Raw genomic sequence first — 13,213 nt, forward strand, 5'->3', positions numbered from 1 at the left:
TCAGCCTTTCAGGTAATCCTATTTGAAATTCACACTCCCTGTGTTAAAGAATAAAATTGTGTTGATGTGTCTTCCATAGGGGGTGTATGAATTTCAACTGGAATAGCCCAATGAATTACAAATTCTTACTTCTGCAAATTATCGCAATGGTTTGGATAATAATCCTGGGATCGATTTCACTAATAGTTGTGACACATACGTTCTTGAACCCAGCCTATAAGTTTGAAATCCTATATTCTTCCATAGGACATATTTATACATGGCATATCCAGAAACCTTGGACCCCAGTGCACAGCAGCAATAGCAACCCCAAAAGACATGTAGGCTGATTTTGCATGTTTTAGGCATATAATTATAATAGACCCATGGTGCACACAAACCCTTTGCAGTCCCTGGTAAAACTTGGCCATACAATGGGAAGGGCTTACAAGCGTTACACCTGTTATTGAATCGACCCCGGATCCCTTTTAAAACAAAACTTGTAGGATTATTCATATTTGGTGAATTTTTGATAGACAAATCCAATAAAATATTTTACTCACTATTTATAGCTTTTCATTTATAATTAAAAATCACATCAGGTGCTCTCTGGGATCACCACAAGTACATTTGCATGCTAGAATTAGTACATTTTATCTCATTCCTATGGTAGCAATACTAGTGAGTAAAGCTTGGAAATAGAGAGTAAAGAATTTGGATTTGTCTATCCATGTATCAAGAATTCACCAAATATCCATATTTGATAATAGATAATAAGATCTGCATGTTGAAATTATTGAATATGATCATATTGAATATGATCATATCGCACGGTATGTTCATACATGCAAGTAACAATGAAAAAGGCACATTAAAGCCATATGATTTCCATCAAATTTTAATGTTGTTATTCTTTACTCAAAATGCTGAAATAAATTTGATTCAAACATGATATATTTTCTCCGGCATTGATGGGATCAAGCAAAAAGGAACCTTTTGTTTAAAAAAGCCTTGGAATGCCTATGTAGTTACCTGGAATGGCCCAGCAGAAAAAAAATCGGAATGTTGTGTCTGGCTGTCTTGCCGATCACAGTCATCCATATCATGCAGCCGAGCCCTGGGAGGGATGATATGAATGACATGTAGTACATGTATGTACCACAAATGCATTTTTTAGTACCTTTAAGGGCTGGGGTATGAACGTTTGGACAGTATTTATTTTGGGACATTAGAGCACATCAGACATATCGAATTGCATTCTGAATACGAAGAAAGTCATTCTGATATCAAATAATTTTGATTTTTGAAATTCGCAATTTAATACACATTTTATGGCAAATCATTAAAATTGATATTTTTGATATTTAACAGTACTTGAAGTAAACTTTATAAATCTGATGATTTATACTTAAAGTGTATGAAGGTGGGATGAAAAGCCGACGATCAATTGAAAATGTTGACCTTTCATTATTGAAGATATGGATTTTTCCCCAACACCAAAAAAAAAAATTAGGTCTTTTGGGAAAAAATCCATATCTTCAATATGAAAGGTCAAAATTTTCAATTGACCGTCGGCTTTTCCTCTCTGCTACATACACTTTAAGAATATATCATTAGATTTATATAATTTACTTCGAGGACTGTTATATATCAAAATTTGAAAAATATCAAATTTTTATAATTTGTCATAAAATTTGTATTATATTGTGATTTTCAAAAATGAAAATTATTTGATATCAGAAAGACATGCTTCAGATTCAGAATGCAATTCGATAGGTCTGAGGTGCTCTCATGTCCCACAAAAAATACTGTCGAAACGCTAATAAACGCTCATTTTAGATCCCTTTAATCAATGACCCAAATTTGCAAAAATTTGGGGAAAACCACAACACACTATTTATTGGTCCACCAGCTATAGTAAATTTAAAATGTGGAAAAATAACCTTCAACTTGAATCAGTTGAATGCAACAGTCCGCAACCTGTTAACTGATTTGCTTGACTCCATCAATGATTTGCTTGACTCCATCAATAACAAGAATCTTTTATTGATATATCGTTATGTCAACATCCATGATTTCTATCGGGCATTTCAAAGCATAATTGTGTTATCAAACTTGATTGTGTTGTAATATATGTACATACAAACATATTTATTATAAAAATACTAAACCATTATGCGACAAAAAATACCAACCTGTTTTACGGGTGGACAGACTTCGAGTCGGGTCGGTTGGGATTTTTTGAATTTAACGCTAAAATAATTATTAGCGAAAGCTTGAAAATCTGGCAAAATTTGATGATTTTTTTGCAAACATTTATTTTGAGAATGTTTTGAATTCTTTTCAAAAATTGTCAAAAACTTTTGGCCAAAAAACGATTGATTTTACATGATTTTAGCAAAAAAATTTTAAATCTCAATTTATATGTAAAATCTGGGTCAGTCAGGCCCATAAAACGTTTTTTTTTCGTCGCGTAACTTTCTGAAATGCATGTTTAGAATACAAAATATAGGTACTCAGCAAACACAATTTAAACATTTTTAAAATGTTTATATTTTGAGTTTTGGTTTTGATAAAAACATTTTAATAACATTAAATGTCGGGTTATATCAAGGTTATAAACGCTTTAAAACATTTTGTATGAAAACACACTACAACAACATTTTTTAAATGTTGACCAAATGTTATGGTAAATGTTTTCTTGTAAACATTATTTGCCAAATATTTCGTCAACACTTAAAAATAATGTTATGTTAGAATATTTTGCTGTAGGTGTTCAAAAAATGTTCTTGAATGTTATGAAAACATTTTAGACCCTTTATATAACCCGACATTTAAACGTTTTCTGGCAACCTTTTCTAACCTTTTGCGAATGATGTCAGAAACGTTTTGTGTTTGCTGGGTACCGATCTTTGGAGGAGAGTCATAACAGTTCACCTCCTGATGATATTCAATATTGAAATGTCTTCAAAACTGTCAGATTTGGTTCACTATCTTTTGGCATAAACACATAGTGTTATTATTTATAAAAGAGACAATACTTTGTTCAACTCTCTGGCATGTCTCATAACATTTGTGGATTGATATAATGACACACACATTTGGGCTCAGCATCACTCCAAATGTGTACATCCATATCAAAACGATGCACTTGTCGGCTGCTACATGTGTCTCATTTCACAAAGTAGCTAGGAATAAATACCAGACTCACATATCAAGTGTAGGTCACTTCATATCATCCCCAAGTCAAATTATATAAGGAATGATCAATGTATTCCTAAACCATGTGAGTTGGGATGATTTGAAGTGACCTCCACTCGGAGATGAGTCTGATATTATTCCTAGCTATTATGTGAAATGAGACACATGTAGCAGCCGACAAGTGCATCGTTTTGATATGGATGTACACAAATGTACATGTATATCACTTTTGTGAATTCACTTCAGCGTAAACTGGAACCTTTTGATACACATCAAATAAGTCATCAACAAAAACAAAAACATTTTCATCCATTATGAGTTGACTCAAGTAGATGTCTAATCAACACATCTAGTGACTGCACTTTCACATGTGCAATAGCAACAATGATTACATTCAATGTAGTTCACCAAAACTTGAAATAAATCATTCTTGGTAGTCTGCGGGGACAAGGAACACAGTGAAGTTAGGAAATCATATTGGGCAAGTCCTGCTGAACTCCGTACATCCCCATATATGGAAGACATGGCCTTAATCTTTCACACAGGGTGTGTGAGTTTCAAATTTGAAATTCACACTCCCTGTGTGGGAGATTAAGGTCTTGTCTCCCATAGAGGGTGTATAGATTTCAATTGGAATAGAGTTATTTTTGTGAAATCAAATCAAACCAAACACAATCCTTGCAGCTCTGCTTAAAGGAGGATTTCGTGATCCTAGCATCCTCTTTTTATGACATGTTTCAGTACATATCCACGAAAAAAGCCTATTCCCAAAATTTCAGTTGATTCCGATTTTTGCGTTTGCGAGTTATGCATGATTATGTGTATTACACTGCTCCATAGACAATGCGTTGTAATTTCGTTCTGGTGCACCAGAACGAAATTCAAATTTCACGATATCTTAGCTAAACGAATTAATCTGCAAGAGATATTTTGTACATAAACATTATGTAGCCAGAGGTTTCCAGCGATATAAAAATCTGAACTTTTTTTGAGAAAAGTGGGGGGATGAGGCTGTGGATCACGAAATGCCCCTTTAATACTCCAAAAGCTACTGCTACAAAAAAGTAACAATGTCTTGGTAATACAGTCTGCACAATAAATGAGATACTATGTGTTCTGCTACCAATCATGTATGATTTTCAATTCATATGGTATGGGTATAAAAAATATATTATGTAATTGAGGGAATAAACCAAGAGATCGACAAAGCTTTAAAATTATAAACACAAATTTAGTTTTGCTACAAAGCTGACCACTCCTTGGAAGAAATTTGGTAAAATAACGAAAACCCTTGACCATTAAGGTACCGTATATGTCAACACATCTCCCTCAATAAGAAACTAGCTTTGTTCTAAGGGCTTCAATGATCTTTTGGTTTATTCCCTAAACCATTTCAATCTTTTATAGACAACAATTATATTTTCAGTCTTGTAAAGGTACCTAAGTAGACTGCACTGTTAAATACATATGTTGGAAGTGAATTCGATCATGATCAATTATCTACATTATACATTAACTGTTTTGCCTTTGGCTTACAGGAACAATGATTTCAAAATATATTCATATTATTTACATTCAAATATTTTACACTTTGTAAAATTCCGTGCCTTTACTCCTATCAATATATATTACTCTTTTGTAATATTTAATAAAAGTAACAGTTTAAATTTTGTACAAAAACTCCAAAGTCTGGTCAAAAGTTATGTTCTTTCCGTTTCTGTTGTTGTACCAATCTGACTTTCTGTTTCAGACTCTTCTACAATACTCATCAATGGTCCTTGCTTGGGCAGCTCTGGTGCCTCAAGTGCTTTTGTGATATCTGGTGAAGGAGATGTGTCTTTCTTTTCTTCATCTCCAAATACCTTTTTTGCTTTCTCTTCTTCATCCTCTGAATTTGGCTGAGGAGGTGGGGTGACTTTAGGTGGAGGAAATATGGCTTCTTTTTCTTTCTGAAGCTCGTCAGCAATATCATCCAGCTTGGCTTTGACTTCGAAAGAGATGTTGAGGTCTTGAATTACTTCCCAAACGCCCTCTTGGAATTTAACTGGTAGTGAGAATACAATACCCTCGGGAAGCTCATACCAACCTGAAATGAGAAGTAACAAAAAATGTGAATGATCATGTGAACTAATCTGTAATCTGTATAGTTTGAGGGAAAGTAGGTTAAATGGGCTGTTACAGTTGAAATCCATACACCAACTATGAAAGACAACTTAAATCTTTCACAGAGGGAGCATGTATTTCAAATGGAGTTTTAACCTACTTGGGTGAGTCCATTTGCAATCTACACCCTCTGTGGCAGATTTATGGTCATGTCTTCCATAGGGGATATAGATATCAACTGGAGTAGCCTAATGGTACAAACATGTGAGGAGGAGTTACTAATCATGCTAATTTGGGGATAGAATAGGGAGCCTAAGACCTGTGAGCCTTACAATGTTTTCAAAAATAAATATCCTGAATTCATAGATTCTTCTTTAGATTTAAAAATCTAAAGAAGAATCTATGTATTCAGGATATTTGTTTAAAGTATAGGCCACCAAAACTGTGTGTTTTTTTTTGTCTGCAAGTTAAGTCTTTTTAAATTTAAATTTGAAAACTTCCAAACACCAATGCCACAATTCAACTGTTTAATTGTTTCAAGAAAGTCAAACATCACACATCACGATGTCCAGAGAAATGTCCCAATAACACCCTGAGAAACTTTCTTATTGATTAAAAGTGATATTGTGACACATTTCCAACTTCAAACTTTTAAGGTGGGTATAAAGTGGGATCCAACAAATGTGTCGATTTCGGTAATTTCAGCTTGATCTTGACAAGGTTTTATAACCTACTTGTAGGAATTTAGTAACTATTCCAACATCAAGCTACAACAGATTTGCTACTCTGCCTGTAGATGTTTAGAGGAGTGATCTGATGTGCCTTTAATTAATTATTGTTTATGATGAAGTTATCGACATACCTTCAGATAATACTCCAAGTGAGTAGAACGCTCCACCCGGTGTCCCATTCCACCAATCAGTTAACAAGCTCACCACACAATGTGCAGTCGAAAACGATGCTCTGTGATTCAAAGCGCCCTCTACAGTCTCCTGGTACTGCTTTAAATTCTCTAAATATTCTGTCTCCAACCACTTATCATCATGGACAACTTCTTTGACTGGACGCGAATAGGTAGGGGGTCCCCAAATAGCGCCCTCATACCCATGCACCCTTGCGTTCTGTAAGTCAATATGCGTTGTGCCACCTGCATTACCCCATACGACCAAGTCAACCACTCCTGCTGTGTTCACATTAATTCTTCTACCAATGATAGCCTTTGCTCTATTTTCGTGTAATCTTGACATGGCTACCACGTTCTGTCGTACAATAGCAGGGGATGCAAGTCCTAGCATAAGAGCGTTGAAGTTCACAGGCCCATTTCCAGCCACAATAGCTTTCACCTCACACTTTGCACACTCATTTAATGCTTTGCCATACGCTGTGAACACCTCTTCGTTCTTCTTCAACCAGTCTGCTTGTTCCATGCCTTCATCTTTTGGAATTTCATCTAAAAATATGACGGCACTTGCATCCTTGAATGCCTTTCTGGGGTCTGTGGTGACAGTAACATCTCTCAGCAAAGGACAAGCTAGGTCTGTGGCCTCCATTTTGTTCCCTTCCACCTGTTCTAGGAGCGACTTGTCCGTCAGAAGTCGTAAGGTGACTTCTGTGTTCTTTCCAAGTACATCACCTGTTGGCATAAAAAACACAATAAATGTTATGTTCATGACCACCTGTTTTAGTCTCAGTTCTGAGGTTGAATGAATGAGTCCAAGGGCTGTCTTGGAATTTGCAGGAGAGCAATAAATAGCTCTTCTAGAGCCTTCAAGGAGAGCTGTATAGAGCATTTACAATAGAATGTAAGGAGAGAATGGTCAACTAAAAATCAATCTCCTAAGGAGAGCAGTCCCTGGAGTCTATAAGACCACTTAATTAAATCCTGAGCCTCAAAGCTGCTGCTCGTGGTTGTGAAATTGTTTGGAAAATCAAGAAATTATTTTTTGTGGTTTTTTTAACAAAACAGGCGAATATAAAACTCAAAAACTCCAATTTTATTTCAAGTTTTCAACAAGTTTTTCACGATTTCAACACAGAAGAATTATTTTGTAGCAGTGACTATATTGTCTACTATTACAACATTTGCAACAGACAATGGATACTCTAGCCTAGCTGTACTGACAAATAAAAAGGTTATGTTTTCAATTTCTCACAAGCTTTGAGACTCCAGATTTAATTAAGGTGGCCTAAAGTGAATGGCATATTCTTGGCATAAGGGTGATTATAAATGCAAAATTCTTGCCAGATACTAGATGTGCATTAATTTTTTTCTCTTACACACATAAGAGTTCAGACTATAAGTCTAATGATAGTTTTCCATTTTTTCCCTAATTATTTTTTTAATTTTTAGGAACTGCAAACGTCATATTATTACTTGCTGTTCATTTTTTAAAGGTGTTGGATTCATAGCGATCGTGGGGTATGAAATTACTCGGTGTGGAAACTCCATTTCGGCATAAATGTCAGTAATAATTGTGTGCCCTGTTGTTAGGGCAGAGTAGCCTAACCTAAATATGAAAATGTTCTTAAGAAAGTATTTGAGAATATACCTCTTGCTATCTCATTGACCATATGGTAAGCAACATCACTGCTAGCATTAGTAATACAGATATGTACAGGTTTACTCAGGCTCTTCTCATGTTCCTCCTCAGCTGTTATGAGTAGTTTGGTTTCCATATTTTCTTCTGATATTAGATTCATATCTTTACTCATCTGTTTGGAAGTAAAGCCATAATAACCTAAAAGCAGAGACAAAAGTTTATCATAGTAGTCACATCAACAAGAAATATGCATACCTATAAAATTTGCAATGCATTTTACTTGTTTTAAAATGGGAAAGTTAATTCTGTAAGCAAATACTATTGTATACTGTTGATCGGGGCCAGGGGACTCGATACAAATTACCATGGGTAACATTTTACGGCCATTTGGTACATCAATTACCCAGATTTCTAGGTCAATTATTTGTCTTATTTGTTCTTAGCACGCTTGGGGTTCGAATCCCTAGGGTACCAAGTGACTTAAATTTGTTCATCGATCTTCTCTCCTTTTTCATTTCTGCTTTATCTGCTGATATAGCAAAAAGCAGTGTTTAGTGTTAGGGTTAAGGATGCTAGTACAATCTTGTTATGGAGTTAGTATCAGTTTCTGCTACAAGGAGGTTATCTACAAGTGCTCTCTTGGCACAAAACCTCCTTGCACTGAAACTATACATGGACATAACAACCTTCTATAATAATACAGCTAAATGTTCCCCAGTTTAGAACCACATGTAGCATCAACCAACTGAGTCAGTTTGCATACCTTCAGTGTAGGCCTACCTCTGAGTCCAATTCTGGCATAAAATACTTCCCTACCTGATGCATACTCTTGGAACTCGTTAGATCCTCCAATAAGTACTCCTTTTCCTCCCCTGTCAATGAGCTCTCTCCAGACAATAGGGGATTGTTTATGTTCCCATCCATTCTTCTCACATGTACCATCTAACCAATCCTAAACAAACAAATAAACAAACAAGAGTTTTTACATTTTCTGTAATTTTTTAACAAAAAATATATAAAATTATAGCTGGATATTCTGAGAAAACATTTATTGTGATCCATGCAATTATTTGCATTGTAGTCTAAACTGGAGCCTTATAGCATCATATCAAAATTGATGGACTTGAATCATCATCAATTGACATAAAATGACATCATGAAGAATCAAAAGCCAAGATGAATCACAGGATCACTGTCAGTAAATGACCCGGGGGGATCACTCAAATATGACATTGTACGCATGCGTGACCAAATTTTTTGCAAACACCCCCCAAGCGAGTTTTAGTCTACCAGCAAATTTAGCCCCTTAATAAGGTAATTTAATATAGAATTTACCCCCTAATGAGTATTTTGGCCAGTAAAAATGAAAAAATGTACCCTTTTCGGACTCGTAATTTACCAAAAATTTGAAAAGGTACCCTAAACAAGTTGTTCAGTTTCAGAAAACTACCCTTATTCTTGAAAATCAGTGTTTTTTAGACCCTAAATCGTCACTCGCGTAACTTCGCCTTGCCTAAAAAAAAACACCCCCTTTCTTGTTTTTTGGTCACGCATGCGTACAGACCAATTATGTGAGTGGCCCCCCCGGGGTAAATGAATGGCTAAAAATGTCTGCTCAGGGGCGTCGCTAGACCAATATGATTCAGGGGGTGTACATCACGTTTTGCCGACAGAGATATTTTGAGAATTTTAGACCCAATTTTTTTTTTAGCCAGGGCGGCGCTCAAGAATCTAAAAAGTGGGGGTGGGGGGTGGTATGACTCTTGCAATTTGCAGACAATCACATAGCTTTGACTACATTTGCCGAGTGCCGACAATCACATGGTTTTGACGACAACATTCAATATAAATTTTGCAGACAAAAATTGTGTATGGGGGGTGTCACACCCCCATACCACCCTCTAGTGGCGGCCCAGCCCTGTGTCTGCTCTCAAAACCATACTCCCTCCCAGCTAGCTTAATGCATGGCCACATTTCAATACCCTATGTCAAAAGATAGCAAACAATGGAACATGTCCACATACCGTACTTACTGAGAATGAATTCATAATAATATTTAAAAAGTTTATAAAAAAAACTACGGTACCGGTACGGTAATAAAATATATTAATCATGAATTACCTGCCATTCTTTTGGATGTTTGACAATCTTATGCACTTGGAAATCTGTCAAGTTTGCTTGTAAGTCATCTGCCAGCAGCTCAATCCTGGAATAATATGGACAGTCAGACTTTCCTGTAAGGAAAAAATTTTTTTTTTACAGATATTGCACTTGAAACTGCCAATTTGAAGACTGGTAAATAAGTGAAACACACAGGCCACAGCACTTTACTGGTTTTTAAAACTCTTGAGAATGGTTCTGCATACATTATACTATTCATTTTCTTTACATTTTCTTTCTTTAAATTTATACTAACCACTGTTTTACTAGCACATTCAACGCAAATTAAAAAAAAAAAAAAAGAAGCACGGTCGGGACCAGGCCTCCAGGGTACACGGTCGGTCGGACGTGGACAAACAAACAATTTTTTTTTTGCCTAATTGAAAATTATAGTATAAACTGAAATTTAATTATTTTAACCAACACACAGAAGTGTTGGTTATAAGCTCTGATTTAGTTGTGATTGACTCAAAAAACAAGTGTGCAAATAAGCCCATTCGCAATTTCAGATCATGGTGCATCATGGGTAATATTTGCCGATAAATTGAGATATAAACACGATGAGGCTACTGTACATTTCAATGCGGTGACCTGTGCCGTTTGCATAAAAACATCTTGTACTGGGATTTTGCCAATTATTTTGTCTTTATTTCTTCATGATATCAATATAAAATCAAATACAATGTATCATGAAGAAATAAAGACAGAATAATCGGCATAATTCCAGTACAAGATGTTTTTATGCAAACGGCACAGTTCACCGCATTGGAAACGCACTGCAGCCTCCTCGTGTTTATCTCTCGTTGAAGAACTGTGTGACGATGTCTGAGCATGCGCAGTTGCAATTTTCCGAAATTGCGAAAGGGCTTATTGAACGGCGGCGCGTACAAGTATGTGATCACTGGCACTCATGCACTGCAGCTGCAAAATTCATTCCCGCGATTGTCAGAGCATGGCAAGTACCGGTAGTATGTACACCAAATGAGAATGCCAATTAGGCCCATATCCACACTAAGTTTTCCAGTGATATGAGACCATCCCTGGTTTTTAAAACATGGCACAATGACATGACACAAGAAGACACACACAATGCACATATATGCACAACATCCATTTTGCATTGCCATTGCATATGAGATTGGCAGTCAATAGCATGTTTAGCAGTGCCACTGACTCGACTGAGAACTCTAGTCTAGACATGCTACACTTTATTTGGATGGTTATATAGATTAGGAAAAGGGTCTATATTTTCTAATTGAAATGATTTCAAAAATGATATTAAATTAAAAAGGCAAACTTTCAATGATTATCTCACCTGCAATCACAAATTTCGCCATCGTTGTTGTCAACGTTGCTATGTTATGCCGGTACATTTAGGGATGAGCAAATCGATAGACACGTATTACGATGGCAAGCCAAACGTTCAAATAAAAAAACAATTTTATTTTCTCGGATAAAGTTTTTTGAAAAAAAAAATCTTTCAGTTTTAAGGGATCTAAAATGAGCGTTTATTGCGTTTCGACAGTATTTTTTTGTGGGACATGAGTGCACCTTGGACCTATCGAATTGCATTCTGAATACGAAGCATGTCTTTCTGATATCAAATAATTTTCATTTTTCGAAAATCACAATATAGGCCTAATACAAATTTTATGACAAATTATAAAAATTTGATATTTTTGATATATAACAGTCCTCGAAGTAAATTATATAAATCTAATGATATATTCTTAAAGTGTATGTAGCAGGGAGGAAAAGCCGACGGCCAATATGACACGATATGACACGGGTCAGCGCGTCTGCATCGACGCGATACGCAGGGCCGGATTTACCTTTTGGGGGCCCTGGGCCAGGCCAAAATTTGGAGGCCCCCAAACGCACCGTGAGGAAGACATGTGCATGCACTCAAGTGGGCAAGTTTAGACTATTTTAGCCCATATTTAAGCTGAATTTTGCTATATAAGTGCGCAAAATTTGGCAATTTTTGTACCCTATTTTGTCTAAAATGGAAGATGTACACTACACAAGGCAAGTTTGGGGGCCCCAAAAATTTGGGGGCCCTGGGCCCGGGCCCATCTGGCCCTATGGTAAATCCGGCCCTGGCGATACGAGTACTCGCTATTTGAACCAATCGGAGGCGCATAGGATTTAATTTGATTAAAATTTGTAATTTTATGATATTTTTATTTTGGCGTAAAACAACTCGGCTTCGCCTCGTTGTTTTACTTAAAATAATGATGTCGCCCGTGTTATATGAGACGATAGATGCACTCCAGCGGTTAAAACAATACCTTTATTCTCTAAATAATAGATAGTCGATAATTTTCCGCCAGGGAAAATGAAAAAAAAATGTACAAGATGTTCCCACTGCTGTTGATAACATTAACATTTTTTTTGTTGAAAATTTGTTCTGAACTCCTGGAGCATGTTTTTAATTCAAACATGCTCCTGGAGCATGTAGGCCTACTTAAATTGAAAATATTTATAAGTAGTTAAACATGCCGTCCAGGAGCAATTGAAATATAATATGCTCCTGTACATATATGGGCCATACAAGACCGGTCGACCATATTTCAAACTGAGCGGAGTAAAATTTTAAAACCTCGCTGAATGATAATGTACTTAAAGTGTATGTAGATGGGATGAAAAGCCGACGATCAATTGAAAATTTTGACCTTTCGTATTGAAGATATGGATTTTCCTTCAAAAAACACTTAAAAAAAGAAAAAAAGAAATAGGTCTTTTTGGGGGAAAATGTAGGGGCCTATATATCTCAATAAAGGTCAAAATTTTAAATATTTATCGTCGGCTTTTCATCCCAGCTGCATACACTTTAAGTAGGCCTACATATCATTAGATTTAGAGTGCTTACTTCGAGGACTGTTTAATATCAAAAATTTAAAAAACATCACATTTTAATAATAATTTTTGTCATTGTAAAATAGGGCCTATCTCGAATTTTTTTTTGGGGGGGGGTGGGTCAATATCATTTTCATTAGGCTATAGCATTCACCATGATAACACCCACCTAGTTCGTACGGCTTTGTGCGATTTTGGCCCGGTAATATGGTCCAGGACGAGGCCATATGGTACAGGCCCCGGGGTACAGGAGCATGTTTGACTTAGAATGCTCCAGGAGCATGTTTAGGCCTGAATTAGCTACCGTGGGGTAACGTCGGTCAGCGGGGTATATGGTCGGCAATATATTTTTTTTAAATGGTCATATTTTC

At 36.1% G+C, this 13,213-nt stretch overlaps 1 protein-coding gene across 1 annotated transcript; it reads right to left on the minus strand.

The window, feature by feature from the left end:
- Nucleotides 1-4,544: 4,544 nt before the first annotated feature.
- On the minus strand, nt 4,545-11,370 carry LOC140142743 (putative malate dehydrogenase 1B). Its single transcript, XM_072164735.1, has 6 exons — nt 11,299-11,370; nt 9,945-10,057; nt 8,640-8,775; nt 7,833-8,021; nt 6,146-6,916; nt 4,545-5,266 (listed from the first exon to the last, which is right to left on the minus strand). The coding sequence occupies exons 1-6, from the start codon at nt 11,354-11,356 to the stop codon at nt 4,881-4,883; spliced, it is 1,653 nt and encodes a 550-aa protein (XP_072020836.1). The 5' UTR covers nt 11,357-11,370; the 3' UTR covers nt 4,545-4,880.
- Between the last annotated feature and the right edge of the window lie 1,843 nt (nt 11,371-13,213).

This window comes from Amphiura filiformis, chromosome 20 (assembly GCF_039555335.1).
Source record: "Amphiura filiformis chromosome 20, Afil_fr2py, whole genome shotgun sequence".
Lineage (NCBI taxonomy): Eukaryota > Metazoa > Echinodermata > Ophiuroidea > Amphilepidida > Amphiuridae > Amphiura > Amphiura filiformis.